Genomic DNA, 27,551 nt, shown 5'->3' with positions numbered 1-27,551 from the left:
TGATAAAGATATATCCGAGACTGGGTAATTTATGAAGAAAAAGAGGTCTAGTGGACTCACACTTCCATGTGGCTGGGGGAGGGGGCGCTCACAATCATGGTGGAAGGCAAAAGGCACATCTTACGTGGTGGCAGACAAGAGAGAATGAGAGAGAATGCTTGGTTGCAAAAGGGGTTTCCCATTATAAAACCATCAGATCTCATGAGACTTATTCACTACCACAAGAACAGTATGGAGAAAATCGCCCCCGTGATTCAATTATCTCCCACCAGGTCCCTCCCACAACATGTGGGAATTATGGGAGCTACAACTCAAGATGAGATTTGGGTGGGGACACAGCCAAACCATATCATTTCACCCCAGCCCCTCCCAAATCTCATGTCCTCACATTTGAAAACCAGTCATGCCTTCCCAACAGTCCCCCAAAGTCATAACTCATTTCAGTATTAACTCAAAAGTTCACAGTCCAAAGTCTTATGTGAGACAAGGCAAGCCCCTTCCACCTATGAGCCTGTAAAATCAAAAGCAAGTTACTTACTTCCCAGATACAACGGGAGTATAGGCATTGAATAAATACACCCATTCCAAGTGGAAGAAATTAGCCAAAACAAAGGGGCTAAAGGCCCCATGCAAGTCCAAAATCCAGCAGGGCAGTCAAATCTTAAAGCTCCGAAATGATCTCCTTTGACTCCATGTCTCTTATCCAGGTCACACTGATGCAAGAGGTGGATTCCCATGGTCTTAGGTAGCTCCACCTCTGTGGTTTTGCAGGGTACAGCTTCCCTCCCAGCTGCTTTTACAGGGGTGGATTTGAGTGTCTGCGGCTTTTCCAGGACCACAGTGCAAGCTGTCAGTGGATCTGGCATTCTGGTGTCTGGAGGATGGTGGCCCTCTTCTCACAGTTCCACTAGGTGGTGCCCCAGTGGGGACTCTGTGTGGGGGTTTCAACTCCATATTTCCCTTCTGCACTGCCCTAGCAGAGGTTCTCCATGAGGGCCCTGCCCTGAATCAAACTTCTGCCTGAGCATCCAGGCATCTCCATACATCCTCTGAAATTTATGCGGAAGTCCCCAAACCTTAATTCTTGACTTCTGTGCAACCTGAAAGCTCAACACCATGTGGAAGCTGCCAAGGTTTGGATTTGCACCCTCTGAAGCCACAGCCCGAGCTGCACCTTGGCACCTTTTAGCCATGGCTGGAGCAGCTAAATCCCTAAGCTGCACACAGCAGGGTGCCCCTGGGTCCAGCCCATAAAACCATTTTTCCTCCTAGGCCTCCAGGCCTGTGATGGGAGAGGCTGCCATGAAGGTCTCTGACCTGCCCTGGAGACATTTTCCCCATTGTCTTGACCATTAACATTTGGCTCCTCGTTACTTACGCAAATTTCTGCAGTCAGATTGAATTTCTCCTCAGAAAATAGACTTTTCTTTTCTAGTGCATTGTCAGGCTGCAAATTTTCAGAATTTTGATGCTCTCTTTCCCTTTTAAAACTGAAGGTTTTTAACTGCACCCAAGTCATCTCTTGAATGCTTTGCTGCTTAGAAATGTCTTCCACCAGATACCCTAAATCATCTCCTTCAAATTCAAAGTTCCACAAATCTCTAGGGCAGGGGCAAAATGGCAAAATGCTGCCAGTCTCTTTATTAAAACATAACAAGAGTGACCTTTACTCCAGTTCACAACAATTTCCTCATCTCCGTCTGAGACCACATCACCCTAGATTTCATTGTCCATGACATTATCAGCAATTTGGTCAAAGCCATTCAGTAAGTCTCTAGGAAGTTTCTAACTTTCTCACATTTTCCAGTGTTCTTCTGAGTCCTCCAAACCATTCCAACCCCTGACTGTTATCCAGTACTAAAGTCACTTCCACATCTTTGGGTATCTTTACAGGAGTTCCCACCCCCAGTGCCAATTTACATATTAGTCCATTTTCATGCTGCTGATAAACACATACCTGAGACTGGGAAATTTATAAAGCAAAAGAGGTCTAGTGGACTCACAGTTCCACATGTCTGGGGAGGCCACACAATCATGGTGGGAGTCAAAAGGCATGTCTCATATGGTGGCGGACAAGAGAGAATGAGAGAACGAACTGAAAGGGGTTCCCCTTATAAACGTATCAAATCTCATGAGACTTATTCACTACCACAAAAACAGTATGGGGAAAACTGCCCCTATCATTCAATTATCTCACACTGGGTCTCTTCTGCAACACATGGGAATTATGGGAGCTACAATTCAAGATGAGATTTGTGTGGGGACACAGTCAAACCATATCACCATCTTTGTATTCATGAGTATCCAATGTTGAGCTCCCTCTTATTAGTGTGAGCAGGCAGTATTTGGTTTTCTGTTCCTGCATTAATTTGCTTATGATAATGGCCTCCAACTCCAACTGCATCAAGGCTGCTGCAAAAGACATGATTTTGTTCCTTTTTATGACTGCATTATATTCCATGACATACATGTGCCACATTTTCTTTATCCAATCCTCTGTTTATGGGCACCTAGGTTGATTCCATGTCTGTGCTATTCATGAATAGCACAAGGATGGATGTGTGAGTGCATATGTCTTTTCTGTAGAATGATTCATTTTCTTTTGGATACACAACCAGTAATGGGATTGCTGGGTCAAATTGTAGTTCTGTTTTAAATTAATTGAGAAATCTCCAAACTGCTTTCCACAATGGATGGATTAATTTACACTCCCACCAACAGTGTATGTGTTCCCTTTTCTCCACGGCCTCACCAGCATCTGTTGTTTTTTGACTTTTTAAAAATTGCCATTCTCACTGGTATGAGATGGCATTTCATTATGGTTTCTATTTGCATTTCTCTTATGATTAGTGATATTGAGCATTCTTTCATGTTTTCTGGCCAGATAAGAGCCATTTTAAATGGGATGTAATGATATCTCACTGTTGTTTTAAGTTGCATTTTTTTTCTGATGATTAGTGATGCTGAGCATGTTTTCTTATAACTGTTGGCCATTTGCATGTCTTCTTTTGAAATATGCTTATTCAGATCTTTTGCCCATTTTTTAATGTTTTAATCAGAATATTTGTTTTCTTCCTATCAAGTTTTTTGATCTCCTTATATATTCTGGTTTTTAATTACTTGTAAGATGGGTAGTCTGCAAATATTTTCTCCCATTCTGTGGGTTGTCCCTTCACTTTGTTGCTTTTTTTTCCTTTGTTGTGCAGATATTTTTTAGCTTGATGTGATCCCATTTGCCCATTTTTCCTTTGGTTGCCTGTGTTTTTGAGGTCTTACTCAGTCTTTGTCCAGACCGATGTCCTGGAATATTTCCTCAATGTTTTCTTCTGATCGTTTAATGGTTTCAGGTCTTATATTAAAGTCTTCAATCCATTTTGAGTTAATTTTTGTGTATGGCAAGAAATAGGGGTCTAATTTCATTATTTTGCATATGGATATCCAGTTTTCTCAGCACCATTTATTGAAGAGACTGTCCTTTACCCAATGTATGTTCTTGGCACTTTGTCTAAAATGAGTTAACTGTGAATGCATGGATTTATTTCTGAGTTCTCTATTGTGTTCCATTGGTCTATATGTCTGCTTTTATGTCAATATCATATTGTTTTGGTCACTATAGCTTTGTAGTATAATTTGAAGTCAGGTAATATGATGTCTCCAGCTTTGTTGTTTTTTTCTCAGGATAGCTTTGGCTATTCTGGGTCTTCTGTGGCTCCATATAAATTTTAGAATTTTTTTAATATTTCTGTGAAGAATGTCATTGATATTTTGACAGGAATTCCATTAAATCTGTAGATTGCTTTGGGTAGTATGAACATTTTGACCATATTGGTTTTTCCAAACCATGACCATAGAACATCTTTCCATTGTTTTGTGTCCTCTTCAACTTCTTTCATCAATGTTTTATACTTTTCATTGTAGAAATCTTTTACTTCTTTGGTTAATTCCAAGATATTTTATTTTATTTGTAACTATTTCAAATGGGATTGCTTTCTTGGCATATAGAAATGCTTCTGACTTTTGTAAGTTGGTTTTGTATCCTGCAATTTTGCTGAATTTGCTTATCAGTTTTTTGGTGGCATCTTTAGATTTTTCTAAATGTAAGATTATATCACATGCAACTAAGGCTAGTTTGATGTCTTCCTTTCTAATTTGGACGTCCTTTGTTCCTTTCTGTTGTTTATTTGCTCTGACTAGGGATTCTAGTACTATGTTGAATAAAAGTGGTGAAAGTGGGCATCTTTTTTTTTTTTTTTTTTTTTTTTTTTGAGACAGTCTTGTTCTGTTGCCCGAGCTGGAATGCACTGACATGATCTTGGTTCACTGCAATCTTTGTCTCCTGGGTTCACACAATTCTCGTGCCTCAGCCTCCTGAGTGGCTGGGATTACAGGTGTGAGCCAGCACACCTGCCTAATTTTTGTATTTTTAGTAGAGACGGGATTTCACCATGTTGGACAGGCTGGTCTTGAACTTCTGGCCTCAAGTGATCCATCCGCCTTGGCCTCCCAAAGTGCTGGGATTACAGCTATAAGCCACTACACCTGGCTGAAAGTGGGTATCTTTGTCATGTTTCAGGTCTTAGAGGAAAGGTGTTCAGTTTGTCCCCTTTCAATATGATACTAACTGTGGATGTTATATAAATGGCTTTTATCAAGTTGAGGCATGTGCCCGCTATGCCCTTTTTTTTTTTTTTTTTTTTTTTGTCTTTTTATCATGAAGAGAATGTTGAATTTTATCAAATGCTGTTACTGGTATCTATTGAAATAATCATATAGTTTTTGTCCTTTATTAAGTTGATATGGTGTATTACATTTATTGATGTGTGTATGTTGAACCATCCTTGCATCACTGGGATAAATTCTACTTGATCATAAGGAATGATCTTTACAATGTGTTGTTGAATTTGGTTAGCAAGTATTTTGTTGAGGATTTTTGTATCTGTGGCCATCAGAGATATTGGCCTGTAGTATTCTTTTTTGGTTATCTCTTTTTCTGGTTTTGGTATCAGAGTGATACTGACCTCACAGAATAGGTTTTGAAGTATTTCCTTCTCCTCAACTTTTTAGAATAGTTCAAGTAGGAATGGTATTAATTCTTCTTTGTATATTTGGTAGAATTCAGCAGTGAAGTCATGAGGTCCTGGGCTTTTCTTTGATGAGAGACTATTATTGCTTCTATTTCATTTCTTGTTATTGGTCTATTCAGGTTTTGGATTTCTCCATGGTTCAATCTTGGCATGTTGCATGTGTCTAGAAATTCATCTGTTTCTTCTAGTTTTTCCAATTTATTGATGTATAGTTGCTCATAATAGTCTCTAATGATCCTTTGAATTTCTGTGCTATCAGTTGTAATGTCTCCTTCCTTTTTGTCTCCAATTTTATTTATTTGGCTCTTCTTTTTTTCTTAGTCTTGCTAAAAGTTTGTTAATTTTGTTTATCTTTTAAGAAGCCACTTTTCATTTCATTATGTATTTTTGTTTTTAGTATCAAGTTCATTTATTTCTGCTATGAATTGTATTTCATTTGTTCTTTGTTTTTGTTTTTGTTTTTTTTTTTTACTAATTTGGGATTTGGTTTGCTCTTACTTTTCTAGTACTTAACAATATACCATTAGATTGTTCATTTGAAGTTTTTCTACTTTTTTGATGTAGACATTTATTGCTATAAACTTCCCTCTTAGCACTGTTTTTGCTGTATTGCGTAGGTTTTAGTATGCTGTGCTTCCATTTTCATTTGTTTTAAGAAATGTTTCAATTTTCTTTTAAATTTCTTAAAAACCCCCTGGTCATTCAGGAGCAAATTGTTTAATTTCCATGTGTTTGTATGGCTTGTCTCTGGTACTATATTTTAACTTCTTGCTTTTTATTCTTTGTGTGTCTGTTATAGGTTTTGTTTTGTGGTTACTATCATGATTGCAAATAACATCTTATAACCAATTATTTTAAAAAATAACTGATTACAAGGAAAAGAAAAAAGCAAAGAAGCAAAAACAAAACTACAAACGTCTACACTTTAACCCTTTTCTCCCACTTTTTGACTTTTTATTGTCTCTATTCATATATTTTATACTGTCTATATCTAAATAGTAGTTGTAGTTATTATTTTTGATAGGTTTGTCTTTTAGTCTTCCTACTAAAGATATGAGTGATTTAAACATTGCAATCACAGTGTTAGAGTATTCTGTGTTTGTTTGTATACTTACTATTACTAGTGAGTTTTATACCATCAGATGATTTCTTGTTATTCATTAACATCCTTTTATTTAAAGTTGAAGAACTTTCTTCAGCACTTCTTTTAAGACCAGCCTAGTGTAGATGAAGTCCCTCAGCTTTTGTTTGTCTCCTCCATGTTTGAAGAATAATTTTGCTGGGTGTAATATTCTATGTTGAAAGTTACTTTCCTTCAGTACTTTGAATGTCATTCTACTCTCTCTTGGCCTGTAAGGATTCCACTGAGAAATCTGCTGCTAGGTATATCACAATTCTTTTTATTTTTATTCGTTTCTTTTATATTACTGCTTTTTGGATTCCTTCTTTATCCTTGAGCTTTGAGAATTTGATTACTATATACCATAGTCTTATTTCTGTTGGATCTGCTTGTCGTTCTTTGACTTTCTTGTACCTGGACATTCATATCTTTCTATAGGTTTGGAAAGTTCTCTGTTATTATTTCTTCAAATTAATTTTTACTCCTATTTCTCTCTCCACATCTTCTTCAAGGTCGGTAACTCTTAGATTTGTCCTTTTTAGGCTTTCTTTTTTTCTTTTTCTTCCCAACTTTTATTTTAGGTTCAGGGAGTGTACATGCAGGTTTATTACATGGGTAAATTGCATGTCAAGGGGCTTTGGTGTACAAATAACTTTGTCACCCAGGTAATCAGAATAGTGCCCAATAGGTAGTTTTTCAATACTCACCCTCCTCCAATTCTCCATCTTCAAGTAGGCTCTAGTTTCTATTGTCCCCTTTATTGTGTCCATGTGTACTCAATGTTTAGCTCCCACTTATAAGTGAAAATATGTGGTATTTGTTTTCTGTTCCAACATTAATTCACGTAGGATAATGGCCTCCAACATCATCCATGTTGCTGCAAAGGATTCTTTTTTATGGTTATGTAGTATTCCATGGTGTTTAGGTATCACATTTTCTTTGTTCAGCCCACTGTTGTTGGGCATCTAGGTTGATTTCATGTCTTTTTGGAAAGTATTTTCTAGATCTTGTAGGACTGCTTCATTCATTTTTATTCTTTTTCCTTTCTCTCCTCTGATTGTATATGTTAATATAGCCTGCCTTTGAGCTCACTAAATCTGTCTTCTGCTTGATCAATTTTGGTATTGAGAAACTCTGATGCATTTATCAGTTTGTCAATTGAATTTTTCAGCTCCAGAATTTCTGTTTAATTTCTCATTATTTAAGAATCTTTGTTTCTCTAATGAAATCATGAATTCCTTTCCTGTATTATCTTAAAGTTCATTTATCTTGCTCAAGACAGCTGTTTTGAATTTTCTGTCTGAAAGTTCACATATCTCTGTCACTCTAGGAGTGGCCACTGGTGGCTTATTTAGACCATTTGATGAGGTCATGTTTTCCTGAATATTCTTGCTGCTTATGGATGTTTGTTTATGCCTGGGCATTAAAGAGTTAGGTATTTTTTCTAGTCTCTGCAGTCTGGGCTTGTTTGTATCTATTCTTCTGGAGAGGGCTTTTTATGAATTCAAAAGCGATTGAGCACTGTGACCTAAGCCTGTGGTCACTGCAGCCATTTCAGCTCTAGGTAGTACCCTAAGCCCAAGACTACTGTAACTCTTGCAGAGTTAAATACCCAGCCTTAGTGGACTTGAGTAGGATAAAGAAGAATTCCTTGGCTTACTAGGAAATGTCTTTTGCTCTCTTCCCTCTCTTTCCCCCGGTGAGAAGTCTCTCCATGCTGGGCTGCCTGGAGTTGGAGGAAGGGTTGACACAGGCACTCCCAAGGCCATCATAGCTAACACTGTGCGGGGTCACATCTGAAGTCTTGCAGACGAGAACAATACTGGGTCTCACCCAGGGCCTGTGACCACTACTGCCTGGCTGCTGATGATGTTTATTCAAAGCCCAAAACCACATTAGTCAGCAGATGTTGAATTCTACCAGGATGTATCCATGCCATGAAGCCAGCAGATCCCCTTCTGGCCCAGGGCATATCTAGAAATGCTATCCAGCACCAAATGCCTGGAATTTGGTGCTTCAGAAATCTGGTGCTCTATTTTACTGTGGCTGAGCTGGTACCAAAATTGCAAGGCACAGTCCACTGTACTCTTCTTTCTGCTTCCCCCAAGTGGAAGGAGCCCTGCCTGGAGTTGGGGGAGTGGAGATACAGGCACTCCCTTGACTACTACGGCCAGTGTCTCACGGCTGCACGCACCCCAAGTACACTACCTCTGGGATCAGTGAAACACCATGGCTTGCCCTAGAATGGCAGTCCTTGTAGCCTGACTACCACTTGATTCATTTCTGGCCCCAGGCCACTTTAGTCAGCTGGTAAATAAAACAGCTGGAACTCAGGCTCCTCATACTGGGGCAGGGAATTCCCCTCTGGCCCCAGGCTGATCTACTATTCCAGCAGATTTCTGCTCTATGTTGTGTTCTGTTGTGACAGGGCAGCACTGAGTTCCAATGCAAAGTCCAACACTCACTTTACTCTCCCTCCCGCAAGCACACAGATTCTTTCTCTGTGCTGCTCTGCCTGGGGTTGGTGGTGTAGGCAGTGCAAGACTTTATTTTCTGCCCTCTTTAATACTGCTCTCCATGATACTGTGTTCCAACCTGGTGTTGTGGTTGCTCACCTAATATTTTTTTGGTTCTTATGAAAGTGATTTCCTGTGTGGGTAATTGTTAAATTTTGTGCTGTTGTTGGGGAGCAAAAGTGTTCTATTTGGCCATCTAGCTCTTCCTCCTATCTCCCTCACATTCTTTTTAGAAATACTGCTCTCAAAATTGGGATATTAACCAGATGCCAGTACTATTTGAACTAAGAAGCAGGAGAGATGGAAGTTGCTTTAAGAGAGCATTTCCCAAAATGAATTCCACAAAACTATAGGTCCTCAAGATGTTCTTTTTTTAAAAAAATGTGTTTGTTGAAGGAAGGGGATTCTGTTGTCAAATAAGTTTGTGGACTGTTGTATGCCATATATTTCTCTTAAATATCTGCAATATACATCAGTAGGTTAAATGGTTTTAGTAGTCCTGCAATGAAGCATATCACAAGCTTATTTGATCTGAGAAACTTTGTTAATATAATAACTCCTTAACATCCTGTAGAACAGACAGTTTCAGAACAGTTTTTTTTTTTTCCTGAAAGAACCTGTGGTACTAGAAGAAAAGGAAGAACAGTAGTTGTAGAGACCCAACTTGTGCCATAACTCACACTGTACACCTTCACATGAGTTTGTGGATGAGAAATTTAGAAAATAAATTCTTACAGAAATAGATGTATTTCTCTGCTTGTAATAGACTAAATTATCAGTCTCAATTTTTCATCATTCCTCTTCCTGCCAAGTCATCACGTTCTATATCTACATTCTGGCAGTATTCTCAGGTCTTGACTTTGGGCTTGGCTATAACCAGGGGGATGTTAATGGACCTGAAATAGGCAAAGCTTTTAATGTGCTTGCACAGTTGTCTTACCCTCCCATATTCCTGCATTTTCCATGAGAATAACATGTCTCATGAAAAGCATACATCTGTTGTTATAAGTCCTAGTTAACATACAGTTAACTCCATCCTAGGGCTAAGCTTGGCTGAACACAACCTAGATTGCCCACCCATAGTCCAACCTGCAGATGTGTGGACAAGATTACATATTATTGTTGTCAATGAGTTTTTGAGTGGTTTGTTTTGCAATATTTTCATGACAATTGCTAAATAATGTACAGGGAGCTTGCACCAAAATAATTAATACTGCTATAAATGTACATGAAAGCTGGGATTAAAATCAAATGATATATCATAAAGCATTGAACTTGAGGATTATTGGTTTTTTGAATTCCCTTCAATTTTGTGTGTGTGTGTGTGTGCGTGTGGGTGTGATGGAGTTTCACTCTGTTGCTCAGGCTGAAGTGCAGTGGTGTGATCTCAACTCACTGCAACCTCTGCCTCCCAGGTTCAAGCAATTCTCCTGCCTCAGCCTCCCGAGTAGCTGGGATTACAGGTGCGTGCCACCATGCCCAGCTAACTTTTTTTGTATTTTTAGTAAGACAAGGTTTCACCATGTTGGTCAGGCTGGTCTCAAACTCCTGACCTCAGGTGATCAGCCTGCCTCAGTCTCCCAAAGTGCTGGGATTATAGGCATGAGCCACCGCACCCAGCCTCACTTCCGTCTTCTGTATGTCACCTTCCTTTTTCTATCCATAAATCTTCTTCCACCCAGTGGCTGCACTGGAGTCTCTGAGTCTACTACAGCTTGGGAGGCTGCCCAATTCACGAATCATGCATTACTCAATTAAACTTTTTAAAATTTCATTCAGCTGAAGTCTTTCTTTTATAAGCATATAACTTTTTAATATCTAACTTGCCTTAATTTGGTTATTCCAACATTTCTAAGCAAAATATACACTCCCAGATAGCCCAATTTTCCCCACTTACATTTAAACAAAATGACATTATTAAAAATATTAATTAATGGAAATGCAAATTGGAAAATATCTGTAGTAAATCTGCAGTTTATTAAGGCAAAAGGCCTCATAAAAACTCAGTTATTATCCAATGTCCTAAAAAATATTAATTTTTGTCTTACTTCTGTTCAGCCAAAGAATAGACTAGAAACTCCCATGCCTAGTGAGCTGTTGGTTCTGGCATGCTAGACTTTGGCTGACCAGGCTGCTCACTGCTACTAACCAAGGCCTTCATCATTGGACCCAGACCAGGACAACTGTGATCTTCATAAGAACCATGCCCCTTTTCTCTCTGTAAAACCTCCACCATCTCTTCTTTTTCTCACTCTGACCTAACCGTATAGTCCTTCTTCTTTCCACTTTTGCATGTTCTAGCCTTCTCTGCTTCTTGAATTAGTGAACTACCTACTTCATTTATAAAATAGGTGATTGCAAAACATAAGTGATTAATGCAAGTAAAAGTGCCTTAAATGATTGCTCCATACATGTTGACCTATCTCTTTTCCTGCATATCCTACATTCTATTATTTCCTCAATGCTAGTCTACTGATATATAGATACAGATGATATGGATATAGATATTGATATAGATAGTATATAGACAAGTATAGACATGGATAAATTGGTCATAAATTAATAAAGCAATATTAATAATAGCTGTTGGGATTCACATTTGTTCCTCTAAGACAGGGTTCCCCAAGATTGGCCTGCTAGGAATAGAGCCGCACAGCAGGAGGTGAGTGGGGGCCAGTGAGCATTACTTCCTGAACTCCACCTACTGTCAGATCAGTGGGGACATTAGATTCTCACAGGAGCACAAACTCTATTGTGAACTGCATATGCGAGGGATCTAGCTAAGTTGTGAGCTCTTTATGAAAATCTAACTAAAGGCTGATGATCTGAGGTGGAACCGTTTTGTCCCAAAACCATCCACCTTCCACCCCATCCATGGAAAACATTTTTTCCATGAAACCAGTCCCTGGTGCCAAAAACGTTGAGAATGACTGCTCTAATATTTAACTGTGGCTAACATTAATGGCCAGTTGAGAAGCAGTATTTTATACTACCTAGAGGACATAGGATCTAAATGAGACAGCAAACCTGAATTTCAATCATAGCTCTAACACTTATTGTCTGAAAAGTTAGTCAGACTTATCTCATCAGAAAATTTGGAGTTATAATATTAAATAAGATTTAATAAGATACCATCTATATATTTAATGGGATACAATATATAAAGAGCTTAAGTCAATGCTAATCACATAGCACTCAATAAACGCTAGCTATTAGTCAAAGTACAAGATCTGAGTTTGCATGTGATAATGTATTTATTTTACAGTACAAATAACTACCTTAAAATAAACACACTACTAACATTTTAATTTTAAAGTCATTACCTTTATGAGTTAAAATGCAGGGCAAGAAGGAAGAAGGTTTATTATTTTAATTCATCTCCCTCCTGCTATGTTTCCAATCTGCTTTTCACATTAGGTAACTGGAGTTTAGGGGTATCCCTGATACAAAAACTCTGAAGGTTAATGTGTATCATCTACATGCTTCAGAGCATAAGCAAATTACTAGCTGGTCAGATCAAGGTGAAACACAGTGGAATGAACCCACTGTGGCCACGCCTCTATTTTAAGGCTACCTGGCAAAAAAAAAAAAAAAAAAAAAAAAAAAAAAAAAACAGACTGAAGCACAGCTGTTTTAACAAACAGCAGTGGGAGTGATTAATTACTTTTTACTGTCATTCAATAGCTTGTCACCCAGGGAGTAACCTCATTTTGCATAAATTTAATAGAGATCACACCATGGCTTACCTGGCTGAAAAGCATTGTTCCTGAAACCCTGATAGTACTTTTAAGTCCACTGATGTGTGAACATAATTCTTTGCATCTCTTAGCCCTACATACTCTGTCTCTCCCAGGGAGATACTTTAGTAGATCTATGTGGCACCATGTGGAAAGTTACAAGTGATGAGCTTGCTGATTCATTCCTCTTTCATGTAACAAAATGATAAGAGAATGTAAAACCAATGGATGTTATTCTACAGTGTAGAGCTTCTTTCCACCCTGTTAAGGGAGCATAAAAGATATTTATTAAAATTGAAAACTATTAATTGCAAGACCCCTGATGTCTTGAACATTTAGTTTGGTATCTGAAAAGAAATTTTAAAGATACCATTAAGGAATCTGCAAGTTAGGATGGTGGCTAATTGATGTGCATATTTCTCATCCCTCCATATACATTAACCCACAGGAAGAGATTTTTAAAAAGTACAATAACTATGAAAATCTATGAAGCACCAAGTGAGATTTCTGAAAACCAAATCCCCAAGAAAGAACAGCAGATAAAAAGTAGATTGTTACCTATAACCATTGCATGCCCAACTCCGAGACACAAGACTCTTGCAACTAGAGTGCCGACAGTATCTGCTCCCTTCTGCTCAAGGACTTATATCTGGGGCTCTCAGTGCTATTTTATCCCCTAGTTAGTATCTCTCTCTGTATATCCATGTACAAATGTTAATCTCATTTATCATGTCCAACGTGCAAATGGACAAGTGTGGTATACTTCATTTTGAGATACGATGTTGGTAAGAAGAGGTGGTGAAAGAAAGAGTGGTGAACTCGGTGACTGAAGTCTGGGATTCTTTTTCCCCTTCCAATTCTGGCAAAGGGAGTACTATATGTAAAAGGTCTAACAGCACTGAAGTGAGTTGCAGGTGAACCCAGTAAAACCACCAGCTCAATCTATTAGCAATCATTTGGCTTGGATTAGTCTCTTATTATACAAAGATAGACCTTTGAATAGATGCTACACAGTGAAAAAAAATGGAAGCATTAAACTCAGCTAGAATCCAGAAACCATATTTCCAAAAGAAAATCATTGAGAGTTGTAAAGAAAAGGTCTACTGAATTTCTAACAGAGGTGCTACATAGTAAGATTTAAAAAGTAATGAGTAGCATAACTTAAGACAACTAGCATGAACCTTCCATTTAACAAATCAGTTCTAGCATCTGCTATTAATGGGGGCAAATCACTAAATCTTTTAGCACAGATTTTTATACCTGTAACATAAGGCAATAGTAAGTGTTTTATTGACTTCATGGAAATTTTGAGAAATTAATTACAATTATGCATATGAAAATATCTTAGAATTTGTAAAAAGTTTTTAGTTATGGAATCTTTAATATTGTTTATTTTTAAAGCTTATCCTCCACATTTACAATTTGATCTTATCTCATATTGGTTACGTGCTTATTACATCTAGTTTAAAATTCATCCTGTAATTTAATTTTTTTATAATTTTATTTTTCCTCTAATTCTCTAATTTAAATTACTTTTTCAAAATACCTAAAAGAATACTGACTTTTAAAATTATTTTTTATATTTTGATTCAAGAGAACATCCTTAGGATTCGGTGTTGGACCTTCTCGCTTCTCTATCTTTGGCTTTGTTTCTTTCTTTTCGGATGGAGTTTCGCGGTTGTCGCCCGGGCTGCAGTGCAATGGTGTGATAGCTCACAGCAACCTCTGCTTCCCAGGTTCCAGCAATTCTCCTGCCTCAGCCTCCTGAGTAGCTGAGATTACAGGTGCCCACCACCATACCTGGCTAATTTTTTTATTTTTAGTAGAGACTGGGTTTCACCATGTTGGCCAGGCTGGTCTCAAACTCCTGACCTCAGGTGATCCACCCGCCTCAGCCTCCCAAAGTGCTGGGATTACAGGCACGAGCCACCGTGCCCAGCCGGCTCTGTTTTTCTACATTAGATTCCTTCTCAGGCTGACTTTCCTCCACATAACGAAGAGTCACTCAATGCTTGGCTTCTGTGCAAACATAGTATCTGTACACTGAAAAAAAAAAAAAAAAAAAAGCTACCAAATGGGATAGAGACATTTATCCAGAGGAGTTCATTTATGTGGGATGGGAAAAGAAATGCGTAACATGTCCAAACCCCATGCTTCCATGGCTGAACTCACAGAAATTAACAATAACAAAAACATACAGTAAAACATAATATACAAATCATAAAGGAACTAAGTAGATAATCCATAAATGATTAAATATAAATGAGTAACAAATACGCAAAAAAAAGGTCTAATCTTACAAGTAACTGAGAAAAGTAGGTGGTAAAGTTTTTAAAAAATAATAGCCCAAACTTTCTTAACTAACTCTCGGTAAAAAAGGTGGAAAGAAAAGCTGTGAATTTTTTTCCTAAGTAAAGCAAAGAAGCATACAACGAATTTATACAAAAGAAAAAGTAAGATAAATGAGCTAAGCATTCAACTAAAGATATTAGCATACTATCACATTGGAGATGAAAAACAAAAACAAAAACAAAGACATTAGTAAAAGAACGAAGAAAACAAAAACCGAAGGAAAGCAAAAGAGGAAGGGAAAAAAAAAAAAGCCAAGATAAAACCCAAAACTAATGAATTAGAAAGCAGAATACAAGACTTAATCAATTAATCTAAGAGTTTGTTGTTTTTAGAGACAGCACAATAATCAAACCTCGGGCAATTCTAGTAAAGAAATACAGTAAACAAAACTACAACGTGCTAAGAATGAGCCACAGGGGATGACACCACTAGCACATAGGCATTCGAAATGTTCTAAGAATATCATGTTCTCTACTGTAAGGACAGATTTTAAAAAGTTAATAAAATCTATGATTTTCTTTTTTTTTTTTTCTTTTTTTTTTTTTTTTTTTGAGACGGAGTCTTGCCCTGTCGCCCAGGCTGGAGTGCAGTGGTCGGATCTCAGCTCACTGCAAGCTCCGCCTCCCGGGTTCACGCCATTCTCCTGCCTCAGCCTCCCGAGTAGCTGGGACTACAGGCGCCCGCCACCTCGCCCGGCTAGTTTTTTGTATTTTTTAGTAGAGACGGGGTTTCACCGTGTCAGCCAGGATGGTCTCGATCTCCTGACCTCGTGATCCACCCGTCTCGGCCTCCCAAAGTGCTGGGATTACAGGCTTGAGCCACCGCGCCCGGCCAAAATCTATGATTTTCTAGAAAAATAAAAATAAACAAAATTAAGGCAAAATGTGGAAAACCTGAACAGAATGATTAAAAAGAAAAAAAGAAAGAGGTGAAGGGAGCAGGGCTTAGACTTTTTCAACTATTTTAGAATGTTTCGGAGTATTTAAAAAGATGGCAATCTTTCCAGTCTTTCCAGTTGGTGTTATAAAGCTAGCATAAGCCTGATAACAAAACATGATAAACTTATAATAAATGACACATTTTCAAAAATTAATTATATATTCAGTAAATGAAAATAAGTGAAAAAATTTAGAACAGCCTAATTTAAAAGGAATAAAATGTATGAGCAAACAGTATACACATGGCCAATAAACATAGGAGACTGAGCTAGTAATTGATTTTGAGGTGAGGTTCCATTTTTGTCCATCTAATTATCAAAGAACAAATATAGTGAAACATTGCTAATATTTAGTGTAGGTACTAGTATACAGAAACAAGAACTTTTACCTTGTTGCAAAAGTATAAAACTTTTCTGGAGAGCACTTTTATGATGTATATTCTAAAGTATTAGTATTTTCTGGATTCGATTGTATACTCCTGACTCAGCAACTCCAATATGTAAGCATACATTATAACAGGTAGAATATAACAATTTGAAAATGATCAAACCCGTGGGCAAGATGTATACACAAGGCTGTTCATTGTACATTATGTATGATACTGAGAATTTTCAGTGTCACTAGAAAAACTTATCATTAGGGAAACCATTAAATGGAGATCTAATAAAATTATGCAGCCACTTATAATAATGATATATATATTTATTAATGTGAAAATGTTCATGATATATTCAGAGAAACAAACAGATTACATAGTAGTATGGATAACAATACCATCTTTGTAAATGGATGGAGATAGAAATTCATACAGAAATAGTAACACTATAGATATAGATATATCCATGATAGTATCTAATGGTGGCCCCTTTTTAATAATAGAATTTTGAGTTTTTTTCTTTATAATTTCTGAATTGTCTAAAGTCCTAACAGGTTGCTAGAGTTTTTTTCTCTATCTGTCATGAAGAACTAGTTCTACTTTGTTGTATTTCTGTCCCAATCTATTGTGGACCAATACTTTGTTAAATATAGGAAAAAAGAATTACTAGGAAAAATGAAGTAAAAATAAGACATAAAAATACAAATTCTATTTTTTTATTATGAGATTTAATAGATGTAATGTTTTTCTGTTGAATTGCTATAAAAGTTTCTAAACGCTTACTCTGTTTTTGTACTTAATGTAGATCTGTAGTTCATGGAATGGCACTATGTGGCTCTGGTGTGTGATTAAACGCACAGACTCTAGGGCCAGATGTTTGGGGAGAATCCCACATACTAACTTAACAGTATTTAAATGTTTGCATTTATTATCACTAGCATTGGCTTATAAAATGAACTATAAAGTAAATAATGAAAATAAAGTGAATGATACAGCCAACAATCTTGAAACACTCTCCTGAAATACAGAGGTGAAAAAAATCGGAGACCCTAATAGATAGGAATAATAAAGGTGAAAGATGCAGCTTAAGAATTACTTTCTTAAGAAAGAAAACACTCTAGGCCAGCTACAGTGGCTCACGCCTGTAATCCCAGCACTTTGGGAGGCCAAGGTGGGTCAAGAGGTCATGCGATCGAGACCATCCTGGCTAACACGGTGAAACCCCGTCTTTACTAAAAAATAAAAAAAAAAAAATTATCCAGGCAGTGTGGCGGCAGGCACCTGTAGTCCCAGCTACTCGGGAGTTTGAGGCAGAAGAATGGCGTGAACCCGGGAGGCGGAGCTTGCAGTGAGTCAAGATATTGCCACTGCACTCCAGCCTGGGCCACAGAGCTAGACTGTCCCAAGAAAAAAAAAAGAAAGAAAAAGAAAACACTGTAGTTGAAATGTAACTGAAGAAAACTTTTCTAAGTTAGAAAAATAAATACATGAGTACGCAAACACAGAAGTTATCTTTTTTCAGGCAAAATACATGAAAATAGAACATATGTGGACTCCCAGTAGTAGTAATTTTGAGTTATAAAAAGAAAAATAATACTACACATTTGGGAGAAAGAAGGAAACTTCAACATAAGAAGTTATTTTAAATTATGCCTGGTTTCATTTAAAAAGCATTTTTTTTTCTTGTCTGCATGGGAAATACCATAATGTAAATGGCGGTCTATGTATTTACAGAAAAAATGATTATGTCCCAAAAAAACACATTTCTTTTTTGTTTGTTTGTTTGTTTGAGACAGAGTCTCACTCTGTTGCCCAGGTTGGAGTGCGATGGTACGATCTCAGGTCACTGCAACCTCTGCTTCCCAGGTTCAAGAGATTCTCCTGCCTCAGCCTCCCTAGTAGTTGGGGTTATAGGCTCCCGCCACCACTCCCAGCTAATTTTTTGTATTTTTAGTAGAGATGGGGTTTTACTATGTTGGCCAGGCTGGTCTTGAACTCCTGACCTCAGGCGATCCACCCGCCTCGGCCTCCCAAAGTGCAGAGATTACAGGTATGAGCCACTGTGCCTGGCATTTCTTACATGTCAGCAAAATACATTCTTAGCTATTCATGAGCTTAGAAAAGTTACCATCCACATTTGCTCTTTTTGAAAAAAATTACTTGTAAATAAGTGCTAACAAACTAAAAGATCATTAAGAAAAATAAAAACAAAAATGACAAAGTCGTTATACAGAAGGACTTGCCAATTTCCTTCTATGAATATCACTAAACACAATCCTCATCTTATAGCAAATGTCCTAAAACAACAGACATCATAATGAAGGTGTGGAGGGGCTGATGTACCCTTCTATAACGGCTTGTGAATGAAACTTCAAAACAAACTTCATTATGAGTTGTCCTGTTTTGTTTTGTTTTTTTGAGATGGAGTTTCACTCTTGTTGCCCAGGCTGGAGTGCAATGGCACGATCTCAGCTCACTGCAACCTCTGCCTCCCGGGTTCAAGCCATTCTCCTGCCTCAGCCTCCTGAGTAGCTGGGATTAGGTGCGCGCCACCATGCCTGGCTAATTTTTGTATTTTTAGTAGAGACAGGGTTTTGCTGTGTTGGTCAGGCTGGTCTTGAACTCTTGACCTTGTGATCTGCCCTCCTCAGCCTCCGAAACTGCTGGAATTACAGGCATGAGCCACCATGCCTGGCCCATTATGAGTTGTTACTCCTCATTATAGAAATCTATCTAAAACTTAACACAGTAAAACCTTACGGAAAATTCCTTCCTTTAGATATGATTTATCCTGTCATCCAAAACCCCAGTAAAACATGATTAAAATTGTCCTGAATAAAATAAAGGAAGGAATAAAATTAAATACATCTAACTTTTAACATTATTATTTTTAATTAAATTTTACTTTAAGATAATTGTAGATTCACAGGCAGTTGTAATACAGAGAGATCTCATGTACCGTTTATGCAGTTTCTCCCAGAGGCAATATCTTGCAGAACTAGAATATTAACACCAAGGCAATCCACTAATCTTAAGATTTTTTATTTTACTTGAACTTTCGCTCATGTACATGTGTGCGTGTCTTATGTCTGTGCAATTTTATGACCTGTAAATCTGCATATCCACCTACTAAATTCAAGACACATTACAGTTCCCTCACTACAGGATTCATTTTTGTTGACTTTTGTAAACACAACACTTATGCATTCCCTAGTTCCTCATTATCACTAATCTATTCTCCATTCCTATGATTGTGTCACATAATCATATTTTATGTAACAGTTTGAGATCAGATTTTTTACTCAGCATATTCCCTAGAGATTCATTCAAGTCATTGCATGGATCAATAATTGGTGCCTTCTCACAGCAAAGTAGTGTTCTTAGTATGGATGTACCAGTTTGTTGAATAATTCACCCATTGAAGGATATCTAGATCACTTACAGTTTGGGACTATTATAAATGAAGTTGCTATGAACATTCTTGTACAGATTTTTGTGTGAACATAAGAATTTCTCTGGAATAAGTGCTCTGGAGTGGAACTGTTGAGTTGTATAAATGACTTAAAAACTGTTTTCTCCATATTGCTTTCTCTAGTGGCTGTACCATTTCACACTACTATCAGCAATGTAGGATGGAACAATCCATTTTCTCAACATTCTCAGTTTTTGATGTTGCCACTATCGTTTTATTTTAGCCATTGTGTAGGTGTGCAGTGATACCTCATTGTAGTTTCAATTTGCATTTCTCTAATGAATAATGATGTCAAACATATTTTTATGTGTTTATTTGCATATGTATGAAATGGTTTTTCATGTCTTTTGTTCACTTTCAAATTAGATTATTTTGGGGATTTTTACCATTGAGTTTTTATTCCATTATAGTCAGAGAACATGCTCTGAATTATTTCATTTTTCTCATTGTGTTGAGGTTTGTTTTATAGCCCAGGATACGGTCTATATTGGTGAATTTTCTACCGACATGTAAGAAAAATGTGTATTCTTCTAGTGAGTGGAATGTTTTACATATGTGTTTTCTTTCTTTTTTCTTTATTTCTTCTTAAAAAAAAAAAGGATACATGTGCAGAAAGTTCTGGTTTTTTGCATACGTGTACGTGTGCCATGGTGGTTTGCTGCATCTGTTGACATGTCCTCTAAGTTCCCTCCCCTCAAAGCCCACCCCTCAATAGACCCTGGTGTGTGTTGTTCCCCTCTCTGTGTCCATGAGTTCTCAGTGTTCGACTCCCATTTATGAGTGAGAATATGCGGCGTTTAGTTTTCTGTTCCTATGTTAGTTTGCTGAGGGTGATGGCTTCCAGCTTCATCCATGTCCCTGCAAAGGACACGGTCTCATTCCTTTTATGGTTGCATAGTATTCCATGGTGTATATGTACCACATTTTCTTTATCCAGTCTGTCACTGACAGGTATTTGGGTTGGTTCCATGTCTTTGCTATTGCAAATTGTGCTATAATAAGCATACGTGTGCATGTGTCTTTATAGCAGAATAATTTATATTCCTTTGGGTATATACCAGGTAATGGGGTTGCCGGGTCCTATGTTTTTTATTCCTATGTATAATATATATATGCATGTATGTCAGTTACATCCTGTTAGTTGATTGTGTTGTTCAGATCTATCTTTACTGGTTTTCTTTCTAATATTTCTGTCATTTGCTGAGAGGGGAATATTGAAATCTTCAACTATAATTGTAACATGTAACATAATTATAATTAACATGCTTTTATTTACCAACTTAAAAAAAAGCAGAGCATATGAAAAAGCAGTGTAAAAATTATGTAATATATCTTCTATTATGACACAAAAACACAAAATGTGTAGAAAGAAATATGGGGAAAATTAATGGTAATTATATATATGGTGATAGGGTTATGGATAACTTTTTCCCCATCTTTAGATGTTTTTATAATTTCCAAAAACCTTACAAATTACCAATTGATGATTATACATATCCTTATTTGTAGACATTTGATGACTCAAACAGTGCCATGCTTTTCCAGATTTATAGTTATCTTCTAAATTGTCAGGGATCACTGAAAATTTTATTCCAGGATACAGTGAGGAAACACTCATCAGGCAGAATTTTAATAAAGGAGAAACTATTAGCAATATTAATCTGGATAATGATGATCCTAATTAAAGAAAAATGTGTGGTTGCATTTTTAAGAATGTGGCTCACCATATATTATTTAATATTATTTCTGCAACTAATGTAGTTTATGTTATTTGTATCTGTTTTTAAACAAACCTTGAAATCCCTTTGTGCACAATTCTAAAAGCTAGATATTTATTTCTTAAAAGAACTTTGAGAAACCTTATTAAAATTTGAGCTTATGATTCCAATTTAGTACTGACATTTCCCATTATTATTATTATTATTATTATTATTATTATTATTATTTGAGACTGAGTCTCAGTCTGTCACCCAGGCTGGAGTGCAGTGGTGCGATCTTGGCTCATTGCAAACTCTGCCTCCTGGGTTCAAGCAACTCTCCTGCTTCATCCTCCCTAGTAGCTGGGAATACAGGTGCCCGCCACCATGCCTAGCTAATTTTTTATTTTTAATACATATGGGGTTTCGCCATGTTGACCAAGCTGGTCTCAATCTCCTGACCTCAGGTGATCCGCCTGCCTCGGCCTCCCAAAGTGCAAGTATTACAGGCATGAGCCACCGTGCCAGGCCTGAAATTTCATTTTTAATATCTAGGTTCTTATCAAAACAACAGCTATACTCATAAGAATTTAGACTGCATTTTTCCCTTAAATATTGACTTTTAATTTGTCCATACTGTATTCAAAAATATTTTAGGGTTTCTTTTGAAATAAAAAGTTAACTCCTAACTTAATTTTTCCTAATTAAAAGTCTTCTCGGTGATACACTATTTCAAATAATTTAAAAGTTTTTATTCCTTATCTCCATGACTTATTATACCAAAGATTTAAATTATACATTTCTAGACAAATACTCTTTGTTTTAAGGTGAACAAAGTCGCCCTTCCTAGATTTAAATAAATTCACACCACATTAAATTTCTTCATCTTCTGGAGAATTAACTGCTCAGTCTATACAAATGTCTATATGGAAATTTTAAAATTTAGTAAAATATCTGAAATGTGTTTCATGGTTCTGATGCCAACGTTTTGTCTACATGTACCTATAACTCTACCTCTAACTTCAACACATTTTTTTAACAGTTTACCTTATTGCAAAGCTTAATTCAAAGATGTGCTACTTTGGAAGAGAATAAATAAAGCAATCTTCGACACAGTCAGTAAAATTCTCAATCTTACAATACTTGATTGGTAAAGCAAGAATTCAACGAACATACATAAAGTCTACCCAGCAGGCTGCCTATTTTCTGATTTTAACATGAACTGAAGAATTATCCTTATCTTTCACTGCTGTCTTTCAGCTTGGTTTCATGAAGTATTCTTCATGTTAAGATAGATGATTTTTCTTTCTTTTCTTGCCTTGAATCTTATACAAGTAAAGACTTTTCACTTCTCTCAGTGTTTATAGACAAAGCCTTTACAGTTATGAAATCTGAAGGTGGCTTCCTCCTGCCTGCCATGAAAAACCTGCATGTCCTCATGGAAACTACTCACTGAATGACTTCCACATTATCCCATAAAAAGTGGTTGGGGCGCGGTGGCTCACGCCTGTAATCCCAGCACTTTGGGAGACCGAGGCGGGTGGATAACCTGAGGTCAGGAGTTCGAGACCAGACTGGCCATCATGGTGAAACCCTGTCTCTACTGAAAATACAAAATTAGCCGAATGTGGTGGCATACCCCTGTAGTCCTAGCTACTTGGGAGGCTGAGACAGGAGAATCGCTTGAACCCGGGAGGCGGAGGCTGAAGTGAGCCAAGATGGCGCCACTGCACTCCAGCCTGAGCAAGACAGAGTGAGACTCTGTCTCAAGAAAAAAAAAAAAAAAAAGTGTGCCTAAAGGGAGGCTCTTCCGCACCATCACATCAGAGAGAAACAAGGATAGGAAGGGGCAAAGACCACAAGACATCTTGTTATTTTTTTAAGATTTTATGTGAAGAGGAGATTTGAGTATTTAAGATTTGAAGAAATAAAGGCTGATTTCATTTAAAGATAAAATTAATTGAGCCAAGCGCAGTGGCTCATGCCTGTAATCCCAGCACTTTGGAAGGCTGAGGCGAGCAGATTACTTGAGGTCAGGAGTTCGAGACCCAGCCTGGCCAAAATGGTGAAATCCCGTCAGTACTAAAAATACAAAAATTGACCGGGCGCGGTGGCTCACCCTTGTAATCCCAGAACTTTGGGAAGCCAAGGTGGGCGGATCACGAGGTCAGAAGACTGAGGTCATCCTGGCTCACTCGGTGAAATCCCGTCTCTACTACAAATACAAAAAATTAGCCGGGCTTGGTGGCACGTGCCTGTAATCTCAGCTACTCTGGAGGCTGAGGCAGGAGAATCGCTTGAACCTGGGAGGCGCAGGTTGCTGTGAGCAGAGGTTGCACCACTGCACGCCAGCCTGGGAGATAGAGCCAGACTCTGTCTTTTAAAAAAAAAAAAAAAAAAAAAAAAGGTAGATAAAATTAATTGAGAAGATCTGGAATGTTAATATAAGATATTGATAAATAAAACTACATAATTTCTACTATTTTTATTTATTTGTGTTTTTATAGTCATGTCGTAAAAAAATCTTTCTTTCATGGAAAACTCTGTTTAGGTATTTCTGGATCCTGTGGGATCAGATTGACAGAAGAAAGGAGATGCTATCTCCAATTGACATCTTCAAACTATCATGCTTGGTAAAATTATGTTTTAAAACCTGTTTACAGCCACACTTGACACTTCTGAGGCCAGATTCTCTAGAATAATTACTAAATCTGGGTTAAATGCTTTCTCTCTTTTATTACCAATTTTATCAGGTGACCTTTATGAAGCATCCAAACTTAGCATTGACTGAGGCCATTTCCAGTGTATCTTCCACAAATAGTCTTTGCTAATTTTTTTCAAAATAATTGAGAGAAGTGTTTTATGTATTCTGAGAGCCTTTACAAAACATGAGGGAAAGTTGACACTTTTCCAAAAAATTATTTGTGGGTGGAATTCCTACATTTTATCATGTGTATATTATTACTACCAGAAAAGGGGTAATAGCTTAAATATCTAAATATTTATTATAATTAATAATAAAAAGATTTACTTGTCAATAGAAATAGGTAAGGAATAAGAAAGGGGAATTTATATAGAGCTAAAAATAGACAAGATTTATGAAAAAATCCTAATCAATTCAAATTAAAATGTAAAGAGAGCAATTTTGTCTGGTATATAGTAGATGATCAGTAAGTATTTTTTACTAAATGAAGAAAGTAACGTATTTCATTTATCCAACTGACAAAGGGTTTTAAAAATAATATGAATCTCCAGGATTAATAAGATATCCAAGCAAAAGAAAATAGCATTAGGTAACTACCAATTCAGACTGTGGATATTGAACATCTAGATTCTAGATTTTTTTTAGCCTTTAGTCTTTTTTTGGCCTTTACTAAGAAAGTAAGTGCATTTTAGAACAGAATATAACCACATTCAAATTACAAACTGCATTTTAAAAAATGACAATAGCATTAATATAAATGGCAAAACCATCTCAAGACTTAACCTATAAAAGAAAATTTATTTTAAACTATGTCATTTAAGCAAGCAGGATTTAAAATACAAGAAATTTTATGCTAAAGGATATATAAATAAGTATTAACTGCAAATACTACTATCTCTGGCAAGAAAATTTCCCCCAGTATATGCACAGATGGAGGTAGAAAAGAGCAAAGAAGGCGATATCCTGAGTAAGGTCACTGAAAAAGATAGGACTTCTTTTCCATCAGTCTTAATTCCAAAGAACAGTAGAAAACTCCGAGGGGGAAAAAAAAGTGCTGATCTTCCCTTGTCATATTATTGACACTTCGTAATGTTTGGGGATCTCCAAAAAAATTAATTATTTTCTTTCTCTAGAGTTTATCTATGATGCCCAGAAACCATTGACTTCTTGGAACTTTTATTAAGAATTCATATTCTTGCCATGTTTTTCAGATACTGTGTCCTCTGCCAATAAATTCTAATAAATTTTCACTTCTTTTCTTTCAATAACATACTAGAGAATATGATTCAGACTCAAATTAATCACCGATCATGTTAATGGCTCCTAGGAGTTTACTTCCGATACCTCTTGTTGTATTAAATCAAACTTGATAGTGTGCTAGATCATGGCTCAGCTGGGTTTTCATAAAAGCACTGGTATTTAATATGATTTATGCCTGGCTTTCTGTTAATATCTTTGGTTATTGTGTGCTTTATTTTTAAAACAGACATTCTTAGCAACTGGCACTCCTTTAAAACCTATCATACTTTTAAAATATTTTACAGGAAGCATTTTACAGTAAAACGTGTCCTTTATCTTATATTATAGTCACTTAATAGTGAACAGGAACAATTTATTTAATTTATAATCAAAATATGAATATTTTACTTGTGGTTTGGAAACAGTATCATATATACTTTTAACATATATACAAAACATATATAAATAAAATGTACACGTGTTTTGTTTATTTAAAAGGTAAATTACATGAAAGATTATTAGGATGTTGAAAGTATTCTATTTTTTAAAGCTTTGCAGCAAAGGAGCAGTTCTGGAAGAACCATTTGATGCATCTGCGGAAGATATAGCAAGCGTGGCGAGTTTCATTGAGACAAAGCTTGTTACCTGTTATCTACGGATGAGGAAACCAGATCTTGCCCTGAATCATGCACACAGGTAAAATCATATACTAATAAGTGCAAGTAAATGCTGTTCATGCTAGTGAAGGGTACTATCTGAGCCTGCCTGATCACCTTCCATTTTATTTCAATTTAAAGAGGAAACAAACCACATTTATTTACTGCTTGGTTTATATCAAGTGAGGCAATCATGGAGACCACAAAAATCTCAAAACCTAATGGAAGAAATAGAGACGCAAGAAACTATTCATAATGCAGGGCAAAGCTAAGAGGCAGACAACTGCAGAAGCAAATTGCTATGGGAAGAAAGGAGGGAGAGAACAGGTAAATAAAGGAGGTGGTATTCAAAGGTAAGAAGGATTGTCAAAACTGCAGTTGTGGAATGGTAGAAGGGAATTCTGACTGTGAAGTATGAGCCAAGACTTGAAAGTTGATGGCTTATTTGGTGATCACATTAGCTGATTCAAAGGATCCTTTGGACAGCTTTCCAAAGGTATGAAATACTTTTTATCTCGGTCCTTAAAATTTTCTTTTTTATATTTCTATTCTTCTTTAGAAGTATGTATCTGTGTGTCACTATATGACTTCCTAGAGTCCCCAGAGTTACCCAGGCCTGTCTTTTCTTCTATAAAAATGTACCTCTCCTATATTTTATGTTTTAGGGGTCTTTCTCTCATGCGTGATAATCAGTTTTAACCTGCAGCAAAGATAAAGAGATTATATTATGCCTTTCGACAGACTCTTTCCTTGAAATTGTGATGACTCTATCCCTCCCTGTCTGACTTTGAGCAATTTACCTAGAACTTTTGTGTTGTTCAATTTCTCATCTCACTTCCTGTACTTCTTTTGGATACAAATGGCAAACTAATATCAAAATGAAAATATAATTTCTGCTCTCTTAATAACCAACTGGGGAACATGATTATCAGTTATATTAAGACTAATTTGTAAATGGGAGATTTATTAGCACGGTAAAAGTCATTTACAAACTCACATCCACTAGGATGTAAAAGTTGTTTCTACCCAAGATTTTTCACAGCCCTAGTAGTGAACTTAAACTTGACCTCAAGAACCTACAGACAACAAAATCACTTTGAAATTCACAAGACAACCTGTTTGAAACCCATTCTCCCTCTTAAGTAAACTACAAAACCTAGAGGCAGATTCCCTTTGACATTAAAAGAAAATTTTAATCCGTACATTATCTGGAAATATTTTATGCAGCCATAGTTTTCAAAAAACATCAAGATATATGGTGGGTCAGAGAATTTTGTTCTATTTCCATTTGAAAGAAGAAATATTGGAAAGGTAATGTGTATTTCAGTATGTCAAAATATTGCAACTTCTGGGCTACCTGGGTGATTTGTGGGAAAAATATTTGTGAACTATTTACAGACTAAAAAAATATTCGATCATGCAAAAGAAAAGAACATAAATAAGTAAAAATTTTAAACTTAGAAATAAACATTTGCAAGCTATTTATAGACTTCAAAATATTCATAAAATCCAAAGGCATGCATAAACAATAATATATTGAGATGCACTGAAAGTAATCATACTTCACCTTCTCCATGGTTATAATCATACATAAAAAGGGCCACCTATATGGCCTACATTTTAAAGGAAATATTTCCTGGATATCAGAATAGTTTGATGA

General features: G+C 36.6%; 1 protein-coding gene across 2 annotated transcripts in view; it reads left to right on the top strand.

Annotated features, from left to right (window-relative positions):
- SPATA16 (spermatogenesis associated 16) overlaps positions 1 to 27,551 on the top strand; it is a 261,852-nt gene that overhangs the window by 68,068 nt on the left and 166,233 nt on the right. For both annotated transcript variants that reach the window (XM_045386618.2, XM_045386617.2), the window contains exon 3: positions 25,786 to 25,931. In XM_045386618.2, coding sequence (XP_045242553.2) covers positions 25,786 to 25,931 — 146 coding nt within the window. The remainder of the gene's footprint in view (positions 1 to 25,785; positions 25,932 to 27,551) is intronic.

This window comes from Macaca fascicularis, chromosome 2, assembly GCF_037993035.2.
Source record: "Macaca fascicularis isolate 582-1 chromosome 2, T2T-MFA8v1.1".
NCBI lineage: Eukaryota > Metazoa > Chordata > Mammalia > Primates > Cercopithecidae > Macaca > Macaca fascicularis.
The sequence above is the reverse complement of the archived record's forward strand: the minus strand, read 5'-3'. Positions and strand labels throughout refer to the sequence as shown.